Source organism: Macaca mulatta, chromosome 4, assembly GCF_049350105.2.
Source record: "Macaca mulatta isolate MMU2019108-1 chromosome 4, T2T-MMU8v2.0, whole genome shotgun sequence".
Taxonomy (NCBI): Eukaryota; Metazoa; Chordata; class Mammalia; order Primates; family Cercopithecidae; genus Macaca; species Macaca mulatta.
In genome coordinates this window covers 125,746,100-125,773,626 of record NC_133409.1, presented here as the reverse complement: position 1 = coordinate 125,773,626, position 27,527 = coordinate 125,746,100, and the positions used below count along the sequence as shown (strand labels likewise).

The window sequence follows — 27,527 nt, the reverse complement described above, 5'->3', positions numbered from 1 at the left end:
ATATAGAAGAAAATTAAAACCTAGAATTAACACTGCTGGTACTATAGTGAATTTTCTTCCACAAATCAAGAGAGAAAGATTTGTAAAAATGTCTGGGATGACACTGTATAAATAACTTTATATCCTGCTTTTTCATTTACTATGAACATTTCCCAGGTCATACTCCTTTAAATGTGATTTTCAAATAATACCATTATATTCTAGCATACCTGGATTTTCATTTAAGTTTTCTGCATTTTCGTTATTATACAAACAACCCTATAATGAAGATACTTGTACATAAATTTCTGTTGGCATTTCTAATTAGTTCCTTAGTGTAGATTCCTAAAAGTGACTATCAAGTCAAAGAGCACGAACATTTTCAATGTCTTCCATCGGATAAACCCTAGTGCCTTCCAGGGCCAAACAGTTACCATAAATGGATAAAATGGGCCTGTGACACCACAGTACCGAAAATAAATGATCACTAAAATGACCTCAGTTGGAAGAATCAATGAGGAATGAACATTTGGCTATTCAAGTCCAGTACTGCCAGATCTTCTAACTTTTCAAAGGAATCTGGAAATCCAGATGGGGTGGGAAAACAGGTAGTTGGGGAGAAAGATGGGTGGAGATAAGAAACTAGGTTTTTTTAAATTCACACTTTTAAAACTCTCTGCAACACTATGCCAACTCATGGGAAAATGGAGTACATTAGCTTTTCTGTGTTCCTCATGATAAGTAAACCTAAAAACCCTAGGCATTATATATAAAACATATATAAGAAGATTCCACAAAGTGGAGAGAAGAGGACAGAACTACCATGGACCTTGGGCTGCCAGGAAGAACACAGTGGTGAGTTCTCTGGGATTTTCTTTTTGCCTCACGTATCTAAGACTAAATACTGGAGAAACTGGCAACCACACAACACTAATGGGTACAAAGTCCCAAAACAAGCCTGCTCTTCTCTAGCCAAAGGACCAGGAAAGGAGTAGTGCAGCAAAACAGACAACTTTAAACAATAACCACTCCATTCCAACCAAACACTACAGAAAAAATGGTTGCTCCATTCACACTCATGCCAAGAAAGGACAAATGGGGGGCCTACACTTCCACCCTTGTAATGCCGTGACAAGGTCCTCAACACTCCTGCTGGGAGATGTTAGAGAATGCCAAGTAGGGAGCCAGAAGTTTCGTCCCTTCTGCCCAAAAACAAGGCCCAGACCATCGTATCAGTTGAGACCATTTGGGGAGGCTGGGCTTCCACCCCCACTAAGCAGTAACGAACTGCCCCTCCCTCCTCTCCTCTGGGGTGACATCAGAGAAGGCCTAGTGGAGAGTCAGGATCTCACCACCACTCAGTGTGTCACCATCACAGCCACCCGCACTGTGGTACCAGTAGAGACCACATAGGGAGCTAGAACTGCCACTCCCACCCAGCAGAAATGACGAGCCATCTCCTAGGTGTCAACAGAGGTTGAGTTGGGAACCTAGACTTCTACCTTTACCTAGTAGAACCTCCAGCTTCTTCTCCCAGAGTGGTAACAGAGGAAGGCAGCTAAAACAGAAAGCTTAAGCTCTAACACTCATAACGTCATATAAGAGCCAGGTAAATCTCAAACTGAATTAAAGAAGATAATCAAATAGATGCCAATACCCACATGGCAGACATGTTAGAATTATCTGACAATGATTTTAAAGCAGCCATGATAAAAATGCTTCAATGAGTACTTATGAATGTTCATAGTTGAAACAAATGAAACACTAGAAGGCTTCATCAACAACATAGAATATCTCAGCAAAGAAAAAGAATATACAGTATAAAGAAGAACCAAATGAAAATGTAGCACTGAAAAAAAAACTGAAATAAAAATCTCAGTGGATGAGCTCAATGAAGGGGACAGAAGAAAGAATCAGTGAAGGAAAATAAATTACCACTTAGAAATAGAAATTGAAATTACCCACACTGAATAATAGAAAATAACTTAAAAAATAATTAGAACTGCAGGAACCTGTGGAACAACAACAAAAGTCCTAATATTCATGTTGTCAGAGTCCCAGAAGGAGAGGAGAAAGAGGTTGTGACTGAAAAAATACTTGAACATTCTTGAAATGATAACATTATAGAAATGGAGAAAAGCTTTGTGGTTGACAGAAGTCAGGGAGGATAGGATGTGATGGAATGGGTATGGCTCACAGAGCAGCATGAAGGATTCTTGTGGTGAGGGAAATATTCTGTATCTTGACTGTATCAATGTCAATATCCTGCCTGTGATATTTTAGTATAAAGATGTTGCCACTGGGGAAAACTGAGTAAAGGATACAATGGGATCTCTCTGTATTGTTTCCTACAGCTGCAGGTGCATTTACAATTAACTTAAAACAAGTTTAATTTTAATAAGACATTGTATGCCTGTATCAAAATAACTTATGTACCTCATAAATATATACATCTACTATGTACTCATAAAAATTAAAAATTAAAAGAAAATACATTAAATTAAAAAAATTTTAAAAAAGAAAAACAACTCTGTGAGTAACCTCTCACCTATAAGTTCCTATTTGTGTTTTCTCTCTTCGATATATACTGCCCAATTGCCCTTCAGGTAGAATGTGCTAACGGACACTCCCACAAGCAGTGTTTTGCTGTAACTTCATCAACGTGGGGTATAATTTATTTTTTGATATTGAAAATTTAATATTGTCAAGCTTATAGGTAGACTTTCTGTAATTATAAGGAAACCAAGAAACCATTTAAAATAATCTATCTTAATCTAGTTCAACAGTTTCTGTGATGTTATTTAATTTTAAATGGAGTTATTCATTAGCAATTATTGATCAATATGAAAACAAAAGAAAAACATTTCATCAACTAATTCAGTAGCTTCAGATGTGGAGAAAGAATCCCCACGAAAAACAAGTGAAAGAGTCTTCTATGTGGATTCTTACTTTTCAAGGCATATACAATAAAGCTATAGGTAAAAACTGGTTATGTGATTCACTTAAAGAATATAAAACAGAGAAAAACAGTCCAGGCCTTTCTACCTGAGTGCAAATACTGCAAGATATCTGAATAAAACTTAACAGTTATGAATTTTTTTCTTGTACTGGTTCCTGAAAAAACCATAAAGTGACACCCCACCCGTTTGTGTTCAGCCGGACAGTATTTAAATGAGTGCCCTCACAAAGAAAGTCACGCTGTGAAATAGTAATATTAGTTTAACACTATGTCTCCCGTATTTAAAAAAAGATACAAAAAACTTTCTAACAATAAACAGCACGGTGATACCATCTAAGGTGCCAAAAGAGGAAATCCAAACAATGTTTCTTTGATCAAGTCAAACATTTGCTCTGCTAAGAAAAAAAAAAAAAAAGACTTCAAGCAGATATTTCCCATCTGTCATTTGAGAAAATTTTTAAATTAAATTATCAAATATTGTTAAGCAACAAAGGGAGTAGCTACAGGATCTACATTAAGTAATTTATAGTAAGGCAAGGCATTTTAGGCCTATGACTCACTCAAATGACTAATTAACGTGCATTTCTAACAGACCATAAAAATGGCTCATTTTACATGTAAGCAACATGGAGAGAAATATACTAGACCAAATTTTAGTAAATTTGTTTACTACTCATATGAGTAGCAAAATTTGACTTAACATAAAATGTTGATAATCTGGGCATCCATAACTGCATTTGGGGAAATACTTTAATAGCATCAGAGGAGTCGAACCACCAACTCTAGCTACTGTAACTTCTGTTTATGGTTGAATTAGCATTTCAGGAATTTTCTAAAAGTTACTGCAAGACATTTTAAGTAGCTACGTCTAAATATGCCTGAAAAACACTCTCTAAAACAGTAACAGCCAACATCCTACTGAGCACATTGTTCGAAGTGCTTAACATGCAATATCTCCTTTAATCCTGACAGCTGTATCATGTGAGTATTACCATTAACTAACTCCATTTCCAGCTTAGAAAAATGAGGTAAAGGGAAGTTAACTAACTTACCAAAGGTTACTCAGGTAGTAAATGCTGAGTCTGAGATTCTAACGAAGGTGGTCTGACTTCTGGACTGCCAAATATCACAAAGGTCAATACATAATATGTTTTAATAGAGGTTTAAGGTTTTAATAGAGGTTTAAGGCAAAATGATAAGCAAACCTTAACCTCAAGGACATCCTTTTTACTCCCTTCCCCTGACTGGGGATCTTATCACTCTCTTTTGATTAGCATTTCCTCCCACATTGCTTCTCATTATTTGTAACACAGCCCATATTTTCCCATCCACAACACCTGGAGGGTCTAAACAAATCTCATTTCCGTAGGAGATGTTTCCTTCTGGTCCTTTAAAAGAAATAAACAGGTGGTATTTTTCTCCAGGCTGATTCCTAATGACCCAGTGAGTTGTTTGCATTAACTGCACCCAAACCACCAATCCAAGGGCCTTTCTAACAGGGTTATTATGGGGCCCACTTACACAAGCCAAGCAATTAGAACTGCTGAAGAATGCTTGGGATTCCCAAACCCGGTGAGATATACATATTTTAGCAACTACTGACAACTGTACATTATAAGAAGCAAAGGATGATGAATTGCTCTGAGGCTTAAAGAATCAAGGTAGTCTGAATTCAGAACCCAAGTCTGTACATTTTTCAAGCAAAAGTGCCTTTCCCCATTTCCACAAAGCTTGTAGAAAGAAAGCAACAAAGGTATGCTACTCTGTGTAGGTTTAAAATGCAGAAATATGTAGTTTATAACTCATATAATGGCATGTATTGTAAAAGGGAGGCAGTTTAGCTCAACATCATTATTTACTAAGCTGCCTTGTCCCATTCAGATTCTTCCTAAAAGTAATGTATGGACCCAATTACTTTAAAAAATAATGCCCTTTTCAGAATATCAATGCCTGCAAATCTAGAGTGAGACTTGGGAGCTTGGTGGGTGGTATCAACAAATGTACAAGTTCTTACTCATTCACCCATTACTGAGGCTTTTCAATTATTTCTCAGATAATAACAAATAGGACCTTCACACCTATATTATGAAGGTTCAATAGCATATCTTTTCAAAACTGTTATTGTGATATAGGATTAACAAGAAAATCTAACCCTGTCAAATCAAAACTTTTTAAAAACCTAAATTTATACATGGTGGTTACAAAGTATATGCTAATTAGAAGATATCTGTATGTTCCCTTCTGTTCGCCCTTCAAACTTTTAAGTCTTTTCCATGTTTTTCTTGACATCTTCCACACTGATGTTTTAAGTCAATACATTCTGTGATTGTGGCTTCACAGTTGACAAACTGTTTATGCTTTTGTTACATTCCAAAAAGCAGGTTGGCATAAAGGAGGTATATCTGTATACATGCAACCTTAAAACTGGAAAAAAATATGAAGTATCTTAAGAGCTATTTCTGCTCAGAAAACAGAACACCTAGTCATTTAAAATCTAATTTAACTCTCCCTGATTTAAATGGGACAAATCATTAAATCTATAAATTTTAAAATTGTGAAGTATTATTCAAGGCACATGTTCTTACCCCATCACATGTGGGTGTTGGTAGGCTGGGGGCAGGGGTCCGGGGGAAGAGTCACTGTTAATAAAATAAATTGCATGTGACTAAATGTGTGTCTAAAAAGATGAGCTCAGGTCATACCGTGTCCACATTTCATATGGAGAGGAGACTCAGAATGGTAATTTGTTTAAACAATGTAAAACAGATAGTCCAAAATATATGGCTAATATTCAGGTCTAAAGATACATTTTTTTCATCACTCCTTTTTATATTTCATGGATGTATTGTTATTGGGTAAAACAGAAAACAAACATTTTTTATTAAACTGTACTCTGGTCCTAATTCCAAACATCTATAAGTAGGCAACCTTATAAAATATTTCGGTGATATATTAGCTCCTTTATAAACTTGAAATTATGAGTTTAGAAACTTATCTTTTAAGTGTGAAATCCTGCCACACCAGGAAGACAGATACCTACTACTCTATTCCACCTACTACTCTATTCTTAGGGGTTTCCCTACACGGTAATGTTTTATGATCCTTTTAGTGTTGCATTCTCATCCTCCACAGTCTTTATAGCTGGAAATATTCTCATTACATACCTCTACTTTGTTGTAATAATGGAATCTTCAGATTATTGAAGAAGTTTAGAAAAAAATGGTTTACCACCCTCGAGGGTTTTTCTCTATATATAATTTATGAGGAGGCACAGCAGTGAGGGAGAATGAAATATGGATTAAATTTTAGTTGCTACTCTGCCACTTACTGCTCGTGAGACCACAGGCAAGTCACTTCACTCCCATGCAGGCTGTGCATGTTCCTCTCAGCTCTGAATATCTGTGTGTCTATGTAGCCTAATTGAAGGTATTTTCATTGGACAGACTTGCAGGTATTTCAAAGAAATGAAGATAAAAATACACACATGAACAACCAGAAGATATTAATGGCATTAAGATGTGTAATCTATTGGTAGTAAGATTTTTACTATATACATTGTCTTTCTCTTGCAAAAGGATTTTACTACATAAATTCTTCTCTCTCAAGAGGAAGACTGGAAGGATACAGACCAAATTGCTTACATATGCTTTCTTTCATGAATTTTTCTGTATTCTTTGAGAAAATCTTGAAATTTTAAATAAGGACTGATTTTATCAGGAAAAAAAAAATCATTATTTTCCTAAAGGATATATATTTTGGATTCCGGAAGACTTACGCTGACTTACTTTCCCCCACACCTTTGGAAAACATATGCAAAACCTTGAAGAACCTGGCCACAGTTAATGACCTTGACACATATCAGAGATTACTAACCAATGCAAACTCAATCTGTGACCGTGCCCTTATTACTGTCTCACTTTACTAAACCAGCCAACCATAGTCGACTTCTCAAGAAAATCTTACTCCCAAGAGTACAGAATAATTTTCTTGCTATTTAGAGAAGATGCCAGTTCTGAAACGTTCAAATACATTTCAGTGAAAAAAATATATTTTTCAATAGTTGAATAAACTTCACAAATAAACACCCTCATTTTCCTATAATAATGAGGCATACAAACTCCTCTGTTTAAAAAGAGTCACACAAATACATTCCTCGAGCATGAATGCCCTCCTTCACAAAAATTTCTTAGGCAGGGCTTTTGCTATCACTGTATTTCATCAGTTGTTGTGATCCTACAGCACAGCACTAAAATGAGGAGTGGAACATTATGCTTTAGAACTAACTATAAATTCCATTTCTATGGCAACATTAGAAAATTAATTTTGGATGCTCCCACAGAATCTGCTTGATTTATGCTTCTTGCTTTTGGCTCACACTAGTGAAAGTTTAGTCGTACACCATCACAAACTCTGCTCTAAAGTACACTGCAATATCATACTACCCCCACACATAAACTTTGTAGTAAATCTGATGACTTAATGTAAATATTCTCAGAAATTTCAACCAAAGTTAATCAACACATGTATTATAAACTTCTATTTCCAGGACCCCACTCATTGCCCATAGTCTTCCCAGGGAGCTGTGGCTAAGGGCTGAATGCCTATAAAACTCTGGGAGTATACATTCTGCAAGAGTTACAGACAAATCGGAACCTATCATCTTTTCCCCCTTCTGTCATCTTCAGAAAAAAACTTCACATTACCAAAAAAAACTGCTTCCTTTTTAAAAAGAAAACTTTCTCTTTGCCCCAGCTTTCTGTAAATGAACAGTTAATACATCCTTACATAACAATTCACAGTATTTACTCACATACAGATTAGACTTAGTCAATACATAAAAATTAATAGCAGCAATATGCATATGTGTAGACAAAAGCATTTTGTTTGGAAAGCTGGGCTGATCTTCGCAGTGTCTGACTTGGTAAGGATAAATCTGTGAAACAATGAGGCAGATGGCTGTTAACAATGTACAGATTAGCCTTGCCCTGGTGCTCAGACGTCGAAGGAGCCCAGTCAACTTCTTTTCAAATCCACCCTTTCATTTTGGAAGCACAGCAAATGAATGGAAACAGTATTAACAGGCATCTTTGTTCAGGTAAAGGCTCTGGGAACAGCTGGAGAAAATTTATTGCCTAGACAACAAACCATTTTTCCCTACCTGCTGTGATCGCAGAATGGCAGCATCGATCTCCTCCACCTTCTGAGTGATGGTGTCGCTCACTAATCGGTAGCGCTCATTGTCCTCAGCTACCATTTTCTCAAGTCCTTCTCTTGCCCTCCATGGTACCAGTTCCAGCAAAGCACTGCTCACTTCATTAAGGGAGTCCAGTAAGGCTTTGTTGTTCTTAGCTTCCTTTTTCAGTTCCTGAAAACATACAAATAAGTAAGTAACACTTAAGAGCTTCAACAGACTTTTCCTTTAACTGTTCTTGGAGCTCAAGTCCTTTGCAAGCGAATAACGTGATGGTTTGCCCCACTCCCCCCTCCCTTAGTTTCAGTTAAGTTAAATAAACCTTTTTTATTTGAAGCTATTTTGCGAAAAGAAAAATGTTTCCTGAGAAGTTGAAAGAACAGTTCATTTGTCGACATGGCAAGATTTTATCTTTGAAATTTAATATAAATATTTAAAATTTCAGAAGCAAAAACAAGCAAGTTAACATGTATTATTCTTTGCTTTCTGAGAAACTCTAAGTAATCAGGTAACAGAAAAGTAAAATGAACAGGATATTCCAAGCCAGAATTAAGTGACCCTCAAAATGAGGACAAACTGGCTTTAAATCATGACAGTAGACTCATTACAGGCTCAGTGAGCCTGACCTCACCAACTCTCACCCACATGTGATCATACTTCAAGGATGATAAAAACAGGCTGATATCTTGGAAAAGAGGAATGATTACCATGTAGTATACTACTTCTGTAATACAATTAGAAAACCCACCCCATGTTATCTTATAGAAATATTGATATTCCAACCAAATTATGTGTATCTCCGAAACAATGATCATTTTCCTTTTTTTTCTGTTTTCATCATTCTTCCCTTGGGTAATCAACTATACTCCCAAATATAAGACTCTTGAAACAATTATAATATACTGTTTTCATTTCAACTTTTCATCTGGGCTCCTAAAAGTTTAAACAGTTGATCTGCTGCCAATTTCTATTGGGTCTCCACCCACCAAGGCATCCTTCAGCATATGTAATGACATAAGACAAATATAATTTTATTTTTGTGTGAATAAGACTCCCTAAAAGATAAAAGACTAATCCAAAATGCAGAAAAGAGAGCTTACTTTTTGTCTCACTTGTGCTTGACTTGCTGCTTCTCCTTTCAGAACCTGAGTTTCATATGAAAGTAGTTCCACCTCCACTTTGTCCAGCCAGGTACACAGCTCTTCGTGTGTGGAGTGCAGCCGCCTTGCAAGCTGCAGTGCCTGTTCCAGAGTCTTGGCTACATCAGTGCTCAATTTAGTAATGTCTTTGTACCTTGCTTTAATGGCTTCCAATTTATCTTGAATTATTAAAACTTCATCACCTAAAATTTCAAAGTCACGTTATTTCTTATGAAAGAAAAAAAGGCAGGGGGAGGGTTTCTTCAGATATTATGGAACACTGATGAAATTTTCTAGAGAACAAAAGGAGACATTTTTCTAAAGATAATCCTACTCAAGAGAAGCCCTTTTCTAAATGTTAATCTTTCCCAAGACTTCGGGCAAATCTAAATCACTTTGAAAATACAAATGTAGAAACTGGAAAAGGCTAAGTGTCTTTGGTTATGTGGAAAGCAGTACTTTTGTGTCTATCTTTATGAGACTTTGTTTTCAAAGAAGAGGAGTTAAAAACTGCTTGAGTTCAAATACTGACTTCATGCATGGCTTAAAAGCTGGGTTACTTTGGGCAAGATACTTAGCCTCTCTGCTCTTACTCATCATTACTCATCTGCACTATTCCAACAGATCTTTATTTGCTTCTACCTCATTTTTTGACACACAGAAAAATTGTGTCCTGAGCTTCAGATGTCTAGCTCAAGGCTCTTGAGTCTACATTTAATTTCTTCAATACATAATAAATGGTACTTGCCCCCAACATATACATATTGCTGAACTGGATATAGGTATAGTGAAATTCATATGGCCAAAGGAATCACTAAAACTAGTTTCCCTGAGTTGTCCCAAAAATCTCATCTAGATACTAAACTATGTATCAGTTTTCTTAGTGATTCAGACATGAAGAAATGAAGCCTGTATATAGCTATGCACATAGCCATACTGTGTGGCACTGCAATGCAATCTATCTTAAAAAGAAATTGTCTACAACCTACGTGTTCATCTGCCTTTCACAAGTGGAAAAGTAATGTGACTCTGTCCTGGGCTTCTCTGATGAGCTCCCGTGCCAAAGTGCTTTATGTTATGAGTAATACACACAACTTCCATCAAGAACTCAAGTGAGATCATGAGAAAAAAGTGAGATCATATCCTAACCACCCCCTTGATTGGTCTTCAAAGTGTTCTCCAGAATGAAAGTCTTGGACTGGACCAAAAACTATAAAGTGTTTTGGTTTTCTCCCATCCCTAAAATATTTTGAAAACAATATAAATGCTGACCACATGATGATTTGATTTGAAAGATATCTCACCTGTGGTTTGTTTAAGTAGTTCTAAACCATTTAGTAAAGCCTGATCTACATTTTGTTTCCTGAGTAAGATGTCCTCTTGCAGAACCTAAAAACACAAGTACCATTTTTATGTGGGGGGAAAAACATTTAAGTTAGCATTAACATTAGTTAATCTCAGAGAACTTTAATTAGATTTCACAGAGACATATTTCCGTCAATATCTCACATTTTCAAATGTTCTTATTGTTCCCATGTTTAGACCTCTTCTTTTCACCACCGGGCCCCATGTCCCATGTTCATCTACCATAATTCACAGCATATGCCTTTTCAGAAAATACCTAGGGCCCTATGAAAATGGGCTTTGTGGACGTACTGAAGTACTGGTTAACATACGTCTTTGTATACAACAATAAAATAGCAAAATGAAAAGTGAAATATCCAGCTAATTGGATAGAGCCACTCTTTTCTTTAAAATGACTTCATTAAAAGTAATCTGTATAAACAGTCTTTTTTGAGTACAGTGATTCATCAAAATCATCATAAACATAAAATGACACAGAAATAAGGACTAAGAAATGACAATTGAAATGAAAAAATAAGATAAAATAAAATAAAATAAAATAAATTAAAATACCCGAAGTTCAGACTGCTGCTTCCATAGCCCCTCAGTGCTGTAATCCTGGACTGAGAGCTTGCTCAGTTTGTCATGCACTTCATTCAGCCAGTTCATCAGTTCAACTTCATCTTCCCCAAAAATCTTAGCATTACATAAGGCCTGCTGGAGGAGCTCAGACCTGCTGTGACTTTTCTCTTGAATCTCAATGTACCACACTTGAGAGAAGTCTAATTTACTCTGCACCATATCTTTATCCTCCCTGGAGCTCAAAACCTTTAAGGACTGGCCAATGCTAACAGCCTGGTGTAAATGTTTATTGTGATTGATGATGTCATCTTCTAAGGCCTAAACAAAGTTTAAAACAATAAAGAAGAAAAAAAAAAGAATGGACAAATAAAAATGAAAACATAAATAAAACTAAAGCATGACATGTGAAATGGATTTAGTTTGCAATTAAACAAAACAATAGTACATAACTCAAATTTATGTCACAAAACCACACAATAAAAACTGAACCTCTCTAATGTGTGATTTATATCTTACTTTGTGCTGTGAAATTTGTTCCTCAAGTTTAGATGCTTGGGTTCCTATGGGTTCACAATTCACCAGCCTCTTTTCTATGGTTGTAAGCCACTCGTTCAGTGGTTCTAAGGTTTCATGAAATTGCTGGGCTACCACCGAGATACCTTCCAACTGACGATTCCTACAAATGTGCCAAAAGGTCATTTAGTGATGAAGAATGTGTGAAATATTCAACAAAAATCTTCAGTCATGATCCTGCAATCTATTCTAAACATTTTCTGTAGAAACTATCTTAGGTTAAAATTTAAATCTCTTAACATTTAAAGAACATATTAAAACAATTCTTCTGTTAAAAAAAATTAAAGTTGAACAACAGATCATCCTCAAGTTCATGAATCTCATGAAAGTCTGAAGTAATCTTTTGTAACTACTTCCAATAATTACAGTTATAATAATGAGAGCAATGTTATAATAATAACAGCAGCAATAGTAATGACAATAGGTAAAATTTATTGAACACATATTCTGTGCTAGGCCCCATTTTAAGTGCTTTATATATTAATTTCAATTGGAGCAACAGTTACTGAGATTGCTTTTAATCAAATGGTCAAAACAGGTTTCAAATTTTAAAGAGCATACATAGCTTCTTCCTCCAACGCTTAGTGGAATTAATAGTGATTCCTATTTTATAAAAGCGCAGTGTTAGGTTTACTTCCCAAAACCAATATTAATATTTTATGGATTAAAATATCATGAACAGAGGAGAACTATTCACTGGACTTTTACTGGTATTTTAAAATACCTTTGGAAACACGTTTCCTCGGTTGCAGAGGACTAAAGCTAAAACCTGTTTCCACGGCCCTCAGTATTTATCTAGGGCAAGCTATTGTTCTGGTCTGTATATGGAGTACCTGATTCAGTATCAAATCCTGTATACATAATTTCTGCTGGGATCAAGAGATACTGTTGCCTCAACTTCTTATCATATTTAATTTTCAGGGAATTACATGTTTTTAAAAATTAGCTTTCTATGAGGAAGAAGGGAATTATAGAAAATTGGCATGAGTTATTAAATATAATTTCTATAACACCAAAATACACACATATTTTTTAAAACTTTCAGTTGATAATTTGATCCTAAAAAATGAATAAAATTACTATATTCATAATTACCTCTGGATTATCACTATCTGTGACCTTTTTTACTAAATTCAAATATCCAATCATCTAAAATCAGTGGAAATAACTATTCTGTGCCTGATGCATGGTAAGCAGGAAGTAACTATGTAATAAACAAATGAATTAATCACCCCCAAGGGAAATGCTTTTCTTAAAAAGTTGGGACATAGCGGTGACAAGCCATTACCATTAGAGGAATGAGGAAAGAGGCACTACAATCTTTGCTATCTCTGTTCACATACATGATAAACACAGGAAAATCGTGATTTGAAGAAAAGTATTATCGAAATACAAAATGTCAGTTTTGTAGACAGAGGCCACTGCTACTCTTTCAAAAGAACTGGAAGTATGTAAGTTACCTTGTTTCAGCTTTATTAAGCAGTGCCTCCCATCTACTATCCAAGAGACTGAGCTGTTTCAAAATTTTCACTTTATCTGCAGGCTCTGCTGTTGTAGCAATTTTTTCTCCTTCTCGTTTGATTACCTCCACCGTAGATTTGCGGTCATCCAACAACCTTTGAAGAAGCTTGAGACAAAACATTAAATATAAAAAAGCAAGGGAATAATTATATGAATATAAAGTAAAATGTATTCTAAGTACCTCTGAAATATGACGAAAATGTATTTTGTATGTATGCACATAAGAAAGGATGTGAAAAGTGGGATTTTAAAGGTAACTCATTTGTCTAATGATTTATTACTATTGGGTCAGACACTGTGGCAGGGGCTTCTCATAGTAGACAAAACTAATATTGGTAAGGCCACTAAACTCATTATTAATTTTTCAATATAGAATAATACGGTAGAAGGTGCCATTTAGGATAACTCCAACGAATCATGAAAAAAGTGCAAAATCTCCATTTTTGTAATGAAATAAGAACGCCTTAAACATTCAACAACTATCTGCCCTGTCAAGATACAAAAGGTTCCTATAAATCATTACTGTTTTCAAAACCCTTTCCCACGTTAAACAATCCATTATAGACAAGGAAGTTAAGACTCAGCCCAAGTTCACAAGTTAACAAGGCTAAAACGAAACGAGAGACTCTTGGCTCCTTTTACCAGGTGGGACTGGCTCCTAAAATCTGTGTGAGGCTGCAAACTGAAACAGCTTTTACACATCATTGCCAAAAGGAAGAGAGGCCAGAAGATGTCAGAAATCTCCAAAGCTGGCTAAATAAGACTAATATTTCAGGATTTAGCACCAGAAACAAAATTCAATTGGATTCTAAGTAAACATTTCAAAGTACCTGAAATGAAATATTTGCTATAAGAAGCCTTTTACCTTGCTCTAATCTAATCAAACAAATAGCTCATGAGCAACTGCTGTGCACAGGCACTGTGCTGCCAGCAATGAGGAAGGCCTAAGTGTACAAAACAGTATGCTTCGCTGCCTCCTTAATGATCCTGACTGATAATTAAGGATTAAAGATTTGACAGTTACCCAGAAGTAAAAAGTGAAAAGAGTATTTTGAGATCAAGACCACCAAGGCAGAAGGTAAGAGGAACTTGTTTAAAGAGAAGGGTAAGACGGTAAGACATACAAACAGGTTTTTAATATACTAAAGTCATGATATAATCAAAGTACAACAGGTGCTCTGGCAGCAAGGAGAACTAATTACTTTGATACATTTTAATAACAAAGCTTCTAGCAATTAAAAAAGCAAAATCAATTAATAGGTTTTGTCGGCTAAGCATCATGACGCTGGGAGTTAACTTTAAATTGTGAATGGTAGACATTGTATTATGCAAAAATTACACAAATGCAATGTGTTTCCAGTTATGTTTCCTTAATCCTTACCTCTAAACCTATTTCTAATTGGCATAGTTTCCCAATATGCTGAAGTTTTCAAAAACTTTTAGGGAGACAGTATTAAATGTAGAAATTAAAGTAAGCAGTAAGTCTTAAATACAAAAAAGAAATTGAGGGTAAATGTGGAATTTTTGTTTTTTCCATTTTTAATTGATGAATAATAATTGAATTTATAGGGTGCAATTCAACGCTTTGATATATGTATACACTGTGGAATGATTAAATCAATCTGATTGACATATCCATCACCTCACCTACTCATCATTTTTTGTGGTGAGGACCTTTAAAATCTATTCTTTTAGCAACTTTGAAATATACAGTACATTATTATTAGCCATGCCAAATGAAATAAGCCAGGCACAGAAAGAGAAATTTAAAATGTATCTTTTTTATAAATTTCTAAAAAATGTAAAATTTTTAAACATGTCTTTAAGTTTTAAATTAAAGTAATTAACATAATCCATCCACTTCTTTTTAAAGTTCCAGAGGGGAGCAACCTTACCAGGACGCCATGCTCTAGGCTCCTTCCCACATGTCATTTCAAGTCATGGCTGGCTGATTACTACTCAAAGTAGTATTAAATGCTTCATACCTGACCATTGCCATCAGGGGCAAAAAAACTATCATGTGGTCACTCTCAGGTATATATCATCCCTCTGAAGACCCTATTTTCCCAAATTGGCCCCATTTTAGTAGTGTCAAAAGACACAATGGCACATTCCTCAGCATATATGAATCAAATATTTGTCTCTTTAGTAATAGGTTGAACCAAAAGAAACTGTCAATATTTAATATATAAAAAGACAATTTCATAGGGATCAACCTAATATGTAAGGGAACAATGATATTTCCATACAAATGCCATCTTGTCAGTGAGGCCTTCTTTGATGACCCTATTTAAAATTACACACACGCCCTCCCTCCATTCAAGCGCTTTGGGTCCCTCATCTTTGCTCTATTACTTCCTGATGCCTCTCCCACATCTCTGCTTTATTCATCACTTGCTAACTTATCACCATTCATTTATTTACTTTACTTATTGTCTCTCAATCCTGCCACACCCTTCCCACTTGGTTTCGAACTCAATGAGAAATTTTCATCTTTTTTATTCAGGGATATATTCCCAGCATCTGGAACAAGGCCTGGCCCATGGTAGATGTTCAATAAATATTTGTTGAATGACTAACAAAATAATGTCTACAGCAGCAATAACGGGTTAACTAGGTTATCCCATTAATTAAAAGAGTCACAAGGAGTATTTTTTCTCTTGTTATTAAGATTTAATATGAAACACAACACAAAAGCATGACTAACTTACCTTTTGTTCTTGTATCTGGGCTTTTACCACTTTGAACTCAGCCGATGGGGGCTTCTGATTGGCCACAAGCTCCTCAGTGTCCACCATCCAGCTAAGCAGGGACTCCAGGGCATCCTGGAATCTCCCACAGTGCAGCAAGGCCTCCTGCAGCTGGGCTGCTCGCTGAGCCACCTGCAAAGTGCCAATTGTTTCCACTTATTTATTTGTTTCACAAAATAATGCAATCTGAGCACAGATCACTACTTTACATGCTTATTTTCCCACGTGTTCGCAAATTTTCGTTTCCTTTTCACTTAAAATTTACCCAAAGTATCGATAGCGGGCAGAATACGAGTGAAAAGGAGACAAACTTTAAGCAAGCAGGCGTGAAAATAAGGTTACCATCACAAACAGTCAACGGAAAGCACTCACTCTTGGAGATTTTTGAATTGTCTAATACGTTTATGATTAGCAATGAATGATTCAAATATTTTAGAGTTATCGTAAGAAACAACGCATTAGTCATTTTTATCAATATCGCATTTTATTTCCTTCTGATTAATATCAGAGATAACGATTTTTAAAAGACTAAGAATAAATGGAACTATTATAGCAGAGAGAATCAGAATTGTATTTTGCTAGGCAAGAATAACAAAAGTATCCAATTAAGTTCTGCTAGCTCCAAGCTCTGGAGTCTTTTTTCAACCAACCAGGCCCTTTGTCTTCTAGTAAATGGAGTCTCTGTGTCCTACATAGAGATATCTTATTGCTTGTCTCACAGATATTTTCCTTTTGGACTGAATAAAGTAGCTGGCAAGATATTGTAAGTGCTATGGATTATATTTACACCTGACACAGCATTCCAACTGTGTTTAAGGTGCACTACAATATGTATCAGACTTTAAAGAGTGAATAATATAGTTTCAAGACCTGGCACCTGCGTAAGATTTCAATGGAAAGAAAACAACAAGAATAACCACCACTGCCACAACCAGATATGCACTGCCATCCCATAATAATTTTCTGATAATTTATGTCGCATAAGAGCTGCCTGCCGTCGTATGGTCAGTGTTATCTCCCTAAGATATCAGAGCATTATTTCTAGTGTTTTCTCTCATGGGAATTTAGAAAAAGGTTGGATCTACATCTTACAAGTAATTGGGGGTTGATGGTCTATAGTAAGGGTGGCAGGACTTAGTCCAGGAATGACATAAAGATATAGCTTTGTTTGCACAGTGTGAAATTAGTTGCTGATATTTGAAAATAGGAAGGTGTCACATAGAAAGTGAGATTTCCAGGTTATTTTGAAAGTAAATAGAATATATGGCAAGAGTGGGCCTACGTCCCTACATGTCAATGATCTTCTGGAACTAAGTAGTGACCTGTACCCTTACAGATGCACATGCCCATCATACCTGTACTGTTCTATCTGTGACCATGTCTTGATTAAAGGCGAGATAACAGCAGGGAGAGGCTCTGTCTTACCCAGTTTGCTTCCTTTCATTTAGATTCCCTACCTAGCTCCAGTAGGCATCTGAGTTTGAGCCACCCAGTTTACAGTAATATAAGACAATAGACATATTTAGAAAAGTTTGGTTACCATAAATATGATTCATGGTCACAACAAATGCTCATGAATAATAATCAGCAAAAATAGCAATGAAGGGGGTAAGAAAATTACCTTTTTATTGAGAGTCTTCCACCGTGCATTGACATCATCCAGGTCATGCTCCAAGCCCTGAGTGCTAGTGCTTTTGGCAGCACTCTGAATAAGGCCTTGACCTAACCAGTTTACATCTTGCTGTTTACCTTGCAAGGGTTCAATCTCTTCTTTCTGGAATACCTGCCGTTAAAAGAGTCATAATTATATGAGTTACATTACTTATCAACCACCAAATATATAATAAGCATTTCTTTAGGCATCAGGTTGTGGAAACTATCAATTATTACAGAGGTAAAGGTAATTTTTATTGTCTAGCCATAGGTCATAGCTACCTTCTGAAGAACAGAAAGAAACTAAATATAAATTAATAGCACATCAAAAGCATTTGAGAACACTAAAGAATGATGTTCTGAGTACACTTAATCAAGTTACTTATAAAACCAAGAAGACAGTACATGTCTCCTCTCTTTATTACTTATCATAGGATGAGAATGTTTCTATTTTCCCAGTTTAACTGTAGAAAAAGATTTACAGAAAATGCTAAAGAGCAAAAACATAAAATAAGTAAAAAATGAGCCTTCATGGGCAAGGCAATCCTAATAGGCTCTCCTAAGAATGGCTGCTGCTAGCTGGCAACTGAAGCTTGAGACACATATTGGAAATGGAAAATCAGGGACAGGATAAGGTGAGCCAAGTGGCCAAAACATGGCTTGGCAGGAGGGCCAAAATATAGAGATAGGAAAATGAAAAATACATAGGCATGTGCTGCAATAGTATGGATCCCTACACAAATAGCCTCCTCAATGTCTATGAAGTTGCCAATGGACTCTTAAGAAATGCAATGACCTCACCCCATGGATCTGATCACACACCTCACTAGCACAGCAACTCTGGATACTCTGTGGTCACTGTCACCCATACCTGCACTGACAGTCGTTTCCTAGCAATCTCTCTCTTATTGTCTATCCCATCCAACTTGTGGTTCCCCAGTTGCCTGTGACTGGCAAAGGATTTAATGTGCTAGATTAAAATACAAGTGCCATGAAAGCAGAAATTTCTGTTTTCCTTACAGTAGTTCTATGACCTGGGCCTACCAAGGTACCTACCATGTAATATGTACCCAATATTTATTTGCCAAATTAATATCAGTATAGAAATTTATATTTCTATCTTAGGTGGATGACATCAACCCCTTAACAGATAATACTGGGAGTAGATACATCAATATTATCATTATTTTTTTGAGACAGGGCCTCACTCTGTCACCCATGCTGGAAGGCAGTGGCACAATCACAGCTCACTACAACCTCTATCTCCCAGGCTCAAGCCATCCTCCTACCTTAGCCTCCCCAGTAGCTAGGACCATAGGTGCATGTCACCATGCCCAGCTAATTAAAATAATTTTTTTTTTGGTAGAGACAGGGTCCCATTATGTGGTCCAGGCTGGTTTCAAACTCCTGGGCTCAAGCAACCTCCTTACCTCAGCCTTGCAAAGTGCTGAGATTACAGGTATGAGCCAACTCTTTCATAGATAATATGTTTTTAATATAGAGCTTGGAGGATGCCATGAGGAAAATAAATTATTGGAACTAAGGAAGGAAAGTTTCACATAGATATTAAGGTAAAACACAGTTTGAGATTCTGAGTCATTATCCTGAAGGGCACTATATAAGTATACCAATGATTGGACAGTTAATCATAATACATGGAAACAGAATAAAGGCACATATTAAAATAGCACTTAAGAAAAAAAATTACAGACACAGTATGAAAAATAACTTTGAAAGATGTAGAGACTGCAGGAGACAAATCCTCCAGACTCTGGTCTAAAGCCTAGCATACAGGATACTCCTGCGTTACTGTATATATGAGTCAATTAGAGAACAGCAAGCAAATTAATGATCATTTTCTCTAAAATCTCCTCATAGCTAAAAACTCAAACTGCCTTTTCCACAGAATATACATATAGACAATTTCCATACTGGCAGTTTGCATATAACAATAATAAATATTTAAAAATCAATTACACATAATCAAATAAATTATAAGACTCACCCAAATCATTGAGGAAAAACTTAGGAAGTCTCCATAATTTTGCAAAAAGGTAAAATTTATCAAATATGTAAACAGAAACTTGGCAACAAGTGTTAAAGACAGAATTTGGCATTATAATTCAATTTCATTTCCATACCACTTTCTAAGTTATAACTTCTAGGACTAACAGCTTTGGATATGTTTTACTACTTAGTGGGGATGGGGGTGGGGGTGTACAAAAACTGCTACCTTTTAAATTCCAGGAACTTGTAAATAAAGATTCAAGGAAACGTTTTATTTTCCCTCTTATATAGCTTTCAGGACAAAAGGGTAATAATAATGTTCTATTAAATTGCCTTAACCTCTGATCTTGGTTTTAAATTAATTTCAGGGGCATATATCAGAGCAGATGTAGGTAAATCTCATAATTTTCTAAAGTGCCACCAAAAATATACAAACAATTTAAAAAGATAACTACTAAAGAGTATAAACTCCCCTAAGATTTAAATTGTTTTCCACAAATAAACTGAAATATCCTTTACCAAAAAAAGTTAATTTGCTAAGCTTTTAAATTAGCATGCCATTTACTGCATGCCTAAGAAAAGGGCATAACTAACAAGAACAATTATTTCACAGACTGAGAAGAGGAACTGTTTTGATATTGTCTAAGTTCTTCATCTCTCAATGTTAACAAAATACCTATGAAGAGAGACTTTCCCCCTAATCTAACCCATAGCACACAAGCATGAAGAGAAGTTTAAAATAAAATAACCTCTGAGGCAAAGTTTACCAGAAGAGTTTAGTAAAAGTACCAAAATAGCTGAACTTCAATCTGAGTGGGAAGAAAAAAATTACAGGCTTGACAAACAACCTCTACTTATTACAAGCCTGCACCCTTTACTTTCTTACCTCATTCACCACTCACAAAAAGTTGGGAGCTATAATGCCTGCAAAGTACAGCATACTAACTCTACTCTCATATGCAGAGCTACTGAGAGAAATTTTTCAACGTATTAAAAAAGCTCCTTAATGTGGATAGAGTACTTTGCAGACCATAACAATATGTTACTGTTTGTACCTTCATGACTAAGCTGGTTCAAACTTAATAAATCCAATATAATAGTCCTTAAATGGCAGTGTCTTTACCACACTTTGTATAAAAGCCCAACATTAACATATTTACAGTGGAGACCTTCTAAATGAAGGGGAATGGTCACCTTCTGCACAATCAATAACAGGACCCTGAACAGCTGGGAATAACAATTCTTCTCCAAAACAGTCCTTATTAATTTGTTATAATGATCAATTTATCAATATGTGGCATCTTGCAGGGTGCTAGTCAAACCCCCAAAACAAGTGTGGATTTGATTGTTATTAGAAACACTAGTGACCACTCTGAAACAGAACCACAGACTTTTAGCAGAACCACAAACTTTGGACACTGCAGAGTTTCATATTTCCATGAATTACCTGAACCAACTGAAAGCCATTGCAGACAGTGTCCAGTATTCCTGCCTGGGCCCCTGTTTTTCTGGGTGCTGCTTTCTTTCTTGCTGGTATGAATTTCAGGGAGTACTTCTTATATAGCATTTCGCTCTCCTGGGCAGAAAGAGGAGCCTCTACTTCCTCTTTAGAAGCAATATTACATTCTCCTGAATCATATTGTGTCAAAAGTGTCACATTTTCTACTACGTTGGTGCTACCACAATCTACATCACTCTCCCCTAGATCTGTGTGAGAGAGATCTAAATCTTGAGGGGAATCCTTCAAGAGTTCCCTACTTTGTGCTGTGATCTGGGATTCTCCTGGTCCGTATGTTTTGTCCTCTTCTCCAAGGTTAAAAATATGTTCATTTTCTCTATTTCTTGGCATAATTAATGGGTCACACTTCACAGGGCTCTCTTGCAAATTATTCCGCAGGCAACAATTTTCATCGTGGATTTCCCTTTGACCATGTACACGTTTTGTTTCCTCTAGTGGAGAAACATCATGTAAAATCATTTTGAAATTTTCATCAGGGTGGGCACTTTGACATGAAAGCAGTGGGATTTTCTGTTCGCTAATGGAATTAACAGAAAAAAAAGGTCTGTATTGGTCTGTTACATGAATATCTTCAGCAGAAGACAAACTTCTAATTCGTGACTGGTCTCCAGTTAAAATGCCCTGTTTTTCTTCCCTCTCTGCTGGAGGGCTACATAAACCAGAGTCATCCTCCTCCGAAGTGAGAGAATTAGTACCCCATCTGCACTTGCTGGCCTTGGTAACAGCATCTGACATATCAGTAGGTTCAACAAAAGAGCTTTCACTTTTGTTTGCATAATCCATAAAATTGGTCGGGACAAACATTCGCCATGACCGTCTATGCTCTTTCTTTTCTGCATGAGATTTGGCTTTAGGTAATCCTGTGGTTCGAATGATATCACTATTTAGTTTGAGTGCATCAAAGATCATCTTTTCGTCTAGTTTGTTAGCTTCCCGACCTCTCAGCTCAAATACACTGGAAGAAGTAAGGGCACCATTAGAGCATAAAGAACTAACATCCAGTGTTCTGTGACTGTAGGGTAAAGTTCGATCTGTAAAATGCCTGGAAGATAGACTACCTTTTGAACCAGAGTCTATCTGTTCATTTAGTCTAACAGTATCATAGATTGACCGCTGTGGGACATAACAGTCTTCAATATTTAGGTCCTCCTCTTCTTCACCCTTCCCTACACATGGGGGATTCTGACGTAAACAGTCTGGTCTGCTGAGTGGCTTCCCCATTTTGCAGATAGTTAAAACAAATATTGCAGCTCTTGACACAGATAATAAGAAATAAGATAAAGCATCTTTCAAGAAAGTATATTTCTGAACAGAGCTATGAAGTGTCTTCAGCATAAAGACACATGCTCACATAATATATGTCATAATATATGAGGTGTTTAAGGTCATCAGCAGTGCATCAGTAAAAATGCAATTATCCTTTTACCTGGTTGATTTTAGGATGATTCTAAACAATAAAGTGCATCAGTAACAGAGAACAAAAAATCTCCTTTGTCCACCTTTCCCAGCTCCCAAAGTTCCCGTTCACACACTCCAAAATACAGAAAATAAACAAACACACACTTAACAGTGGCTCAAACACTCAGAACATTCCATTGTCAGTCCATTTCCCTTTTTAGTCTGATATTTCCAGATTAAAATTTCCAAATGAGCAAGCATTTTAAGAGGCTGAATGTTAATTTCGGCAGAGCTCTGGTTAACTGTAATCCACTTAAAGATGGCTTGCAGAACTCCACCATTCTAGTAAATAAACCATGCTCCAGAAATTTAAAAGACAAACACAGGGACCTGGTATTGTTCACATCAAGGCAAAGAGCAAATCTTCAGAGAAAACTAAGTCTAACGTTATGAGAAAGTTACATTTTTCTTTTACTTTTTTTTTTGGAGGGGGGAGTAGCTATAAATAAACTTGATTGAAAAGGCAGGTTTTCTTCCTGTTTTAAGCTTCTTCAATGCTATTCAGAACTACTCAAAGGAAGAAAAAAAACACCAGACATTTAGACACCCAGGGCAGTACAATCCAGCAACCGTTTAAAGTAAACAGAAAGTATGGTGTACTATTAAGCTTAAAAAAAAAAAAAAAAAAAAAAAGCCATTTCCAAAGATTCTTATCTGGTCCTCCTTAGGAAGGCTTATTCCACCTGAGGCAATTGCAGCAACGAAGAGCTCCGCGGCTTCCTCTAAGGCACAGGCAGCGTAATTCACATTCAGCAGAAAACCCAGGGACTACACTAGCCTTTGAAACTGAACCAAGTTCTGTGGCCACAGTGTGGCCTTCATTTCAGCTGGGGCTAGAGAGAGACGGCGGCGGTGGAGGCAGCAGAAAGAGAACTCCGCAAGGGAGCTCCGGCGCTGTCCGCGGCTCTTCAGGGCAGCACGGTGCCGGGCAGGCATCCTCTCCAGCCAGGGCTCTTGCAGCAACGCCCTCTCTCTTCAGGCACCATCTGCTGCGTCCCTGGGCCTGCCAGGCGTTCCGGAGCCGCAGCTCTCTACCACTTCGGTGCTACGCCCTCCCGTGACTTAACTTCGCAGTCATCTTTCCTCTGACTCTTCGCTTCTTCCCGGGAGTCGGCGAGCGGTTTCAGTGGGAGGTACCTCGAAGCCGAGAGGCTGCAATGCAACAGCTTGTGGTGACATCAGCGCAAAGCAGGCCGAGTCCGGCGACTAGGGGAGAGGGGCAGCTCGGGTTCAAAGACCGCGGAAACCCGGCCGACTACTTCAAAATGGGAAGGGATCCGTAGTACTTGCGGAGGCAGAACCTGGCACTGGGAGATCCGCGAAGAAATTATTTTGTGAAAGTCCGGAGACCGCACTCATTTGAATACTAAATGGGAAAAGGGGGGCTACATAGGTCCTTATCCTTCAGTTGAAACCACACTTTTACACTGAAGAATCTGATGCTTCAGCAGCATCTGCGATGCAAAGTGCAGATCACTTTGAAGTTGGGAGTGTTTTGCCGTTCCTTTTTGAAGCCCAAGTTCAAATCTAACTGTTCTCCAGAGTAAAGTATTCCTACCAGTGAGGGGCTCTCAGCACTGCTGACATGAATATTAGTAGTTACTAATTACCATACAGTACTCTTGAGATTAACACAAGGCCCAAGAGTGGTACTCACTGACTCCAGATATTTATTTTAATAAACAAAATCACCTCCACAGATTTTTATCTACTGAACACCCTTTTAAAAATACTGTTTGAAAATAAATTCAGCAAGCCAACTCAGTCTTTGTAGGAAAATTAATAGTTTTATTTAAATAAAATCTAAACATTCTCTATTTTACAAAATAAGAAACATCGTCAGAGTATCAGAGTTACAAATGAAGTGGTCTTTCTTCAGTCTCACAAAATAATCATTTGAACATGAACAAAACTGTGCTCACTCCAAATGAAGAAGGCAGTTCTAGTAAGACTTTATACTTTCTTTGTTAATTTTACAGAAAAGATGTGGAGGAAACTTTTGTGCCTTTAATGAGAAAACATTATCTCAATATTCATTCTATAAACCTGAGTTGAATCTTTAAAAGAAAAACAAAAAAACCTTTTCATAACTCATGAACTCATCCGTAACTATCGGTAACTCATCCATTCAACAACTATTAGATTATTAGATGCAACTCAGTATGTGGCCATCATTGACTATATATATGACTATCTATACAGAAAAAGAGAGAATTAAAAATATCCATCAACATCACAATATCAATGGCAATTTTTCATGTTCAAGACGTGAAATATTTCAACAAGCACCTGATTCTGTGGTGTTGAAGCACACAGGCTGTAATAAGGCACTGATAAGAGAAAGAAAAATGGTCTCATAGTTACCAGGCTTGAACCGTGGATTGGGCACTAGGCTGGGAAATAGTAGAGACCAAGAGTCTTACTCCCAACTGCAGCTCTCTTGATATGTAAGCCTAGAAAACTACTTATTCATGGCAATATGAGTAATAAAGTTTCTTTGAAATCTGTATGAGTGCCTTTCTCTAAACACTCTAAAATCCTTACAGAACTTTTCATAATAAAGAATGGCTCTAATTCAGTCCACCTTAGACTCTAACTCTGAATCATCAGCACAATATTATTCTAGGCTTATGAAAAGCTAAGAGGAGCAACACATAACCTCACATTTGAGGTGGGTAGTACATTTTAAAACTGCACAGATAATTCATTCATAAATTAAATGATTCAAAAAAATAGTGCTCACTGTCTGCCAAAGAACATGGTAAACACTGGAAAAATGATGTTGTGAAGACACAGCCACCACTGTCCTTACACCACTTACACTAGAGTGGGAATGTGAATGAGAAAATGGCCATGACACAGTTTGGAAGTAAACAGTGCTAAGGGAAAATATTCCCTAGTTAATTATGTTCAAGTATATACCATTTATTTAACATCTAAATTCCTTTTTTATTGAACTGATTTTTATATTGATTAAAATTTGTGACAATAATTTACATATATCTTTGTTACTTGAAATCACATTCCAAAGTCTTACCTGGATGACATGTAAGAGCTGATATATAGAGCAGAACCGGAGTGGTTTATTTTTCCCCAAAAATTTGGTTTAGACAGCTACTATAAATGTGATCGTCTCTAATGTTAATAAAATCAAGATATACTAAACCATGTTAAATATTAATCACGACATCTAGATCCCTCACATTTTCTTTTTTTCTGAGACAGGGTCTTGCTCTGTCGCCCAGGCTGAAATGCAGGGCGTGATCACAGTTCACTGCAGCCTTGACCTCTTGGGCTCATGTGATCCTCCTGTCTCAGCCTCCCAGGTACAGGTGTGCACCACTACACCTGGCTAATTTAAAAAACTTTTTGTGGAGATGGCGTCTCACTCTGTTGCCCAGGATGGTCCTGAACAGCTGGACTCAAGCAGTCCTCCTGACTTGGTCTCCCAAAGTGCTGGGATTACAGGCATGAGTCACTGTGCCCAGCCCCCTCACATTTTCATAATGAGAGAAATACATAATAAGGTAAGTAAAGCTTTCCTGAAAAATAGCATACACTATTATTTCATAATACAGAAATCATAATGCTGTTTTCAAAATGTAGCTTTACTTACTTTATGTAGCCTACTAGATATAATCCAGCTATCTATCTACTAAACCAGATGATTTCAGAAAAGTACACACTACTAACTGAATTATAAGCAAAACAGTAACATTTTCTCATTTTATATTCCTAAAGTTTAATTAAATCTTTTAAAAGGAAAGTCCCTGAAAAATCTTCCCACTAAGTGCAACAATGTACATCATAGAAAAGTTTTATCATTCACATTTATTATTATTATTTATATATTATTTACTCATAGAAAAGAGCAATTTTATCAGCTGAAACATGGAGGTTTTAGGCTTGAAGGATTGGAGTTATTAAGTTCAATGCACAGTAAGTGACAAATATCTACGTAAGTAAATGCACTATTATCCATGAAATAACTCTTGGCCTGATAGCTCTTGAAATCAGGATTAGAAGTCAAACAAGGGATATGCGTTTTGTGCTGCAAGTACAAAAACAGGCATTAAGAGCAACAATTGTTCTTTCTAAAACAAATATGCCATTAGCTAATGAAAACTGAAAGCATACTATATTTTGAGTTTTCAAACTATTAAATTTCTTCACATAAAGGGCTAAAGGTTTCCAAAGATATACATCATATGAATGGGCAATAACTACTTATTTCCTGGGAATATAGTTTATATTTAGAGGAAAGTAGAATGTTCTGACCCTAAAGTAAACCAATTTAAAAACAAGAGTTCACGGACTGATCTTGACAGGAGTTTATCTTGATGTGAACCTTAGTTAATATCTTTAATGAGCACTTGCTCTTCTTCCTTAAGTCACAACAATACTAAGACTATGCCTTTCCCATATCTTCAATGAGGTTTTCTGGTAACAGTGAAAAAAAATTCTATGTAACAGAAGATGATTCTATATATAAATCTTATTAATTGAAATATATACATATTTCACATATTTTTTATATATATATATATGTAATGTCAAAAAGTTCATTTAAAGAAAAGCTATCCAGCAAGCAGAAGCAACTAACATGTTAATGGCCCTATTCAATTTTCTTCAGAGAAACAAAAACCAAACAAAATCTGGAAATACTTTTCATATTAAAATATTGACAAAAGAAATTAAGCTTGAAATGAAGATAACTGGAGATATGTGAGAACAGGATCTGTGAGCACAGACATTTTCTTGTTGTATCCAGTTCTTGAGCAGCTCCAGTTATTAATGAATGATTAGAGACCTAGATAAACATTTACCAGTCAAATGTTCTTTTCAAGAAACC

At 36.4% G+C, this 27,527-nt stretch overlaps 1 protein-coding gene across 26 annotated transcripts in view; it reads right to left on the bottom strand.

Moving 5' to 3' along the window:
• Nucleotides 1–27,527, bottom strand: part of DST (dystonin) — a 488,734-nt gene that overhangs the window by 59,666 nt on the left and 401,541 nt on the right. For 24 of the 26 annotated variants that reach the window (XM_015136594.3, XM_077999802.1, XM_015136600.3 and 21 more), the window contains 8 exons: nucleotides 17,660–17,821; nucleotides 16,000–16,170; nucleotides 13,228–13,394; nucleotides 11,711–11,870; nucleotides 11,186–11,512; nucleotides 10,573–10,657; nucleotides 9,230–9,471; nucleotides 8,097–8,303 (listed from right to left, as the gene is read on the bottom strand). In XM_015136594.3, the coding sequence (XP_014992080.3) occupies nucleotides 8,097–8,303; nucleotides 9,230–9,471; nucleotides 10,573–10,657; nucleotides 11,186–11,512; nucleotides 11,711–11,870; nucleotides 13,228–13,394; nucleotides 16,000–16,170; nucleotides 17,660–17,821 (1,521 nt within the window). The remainder of the gene's footprint in view (nucleotides 1–8,096; nucleotides 8,304–9,229; nucleotides 9,472–10,572; nucleotides 10,658–11,185; nucleotides 11,513–11,710; nucleotides 11,871–13,227; nucleotides 13,395–15,999; nucleotides 16,171–17,659; nucleotides 17,822–27,527) is intronic. The other 2 variants (XM_028847463.2, XM_028847462.2) reach the window with 1 other exon arrangement.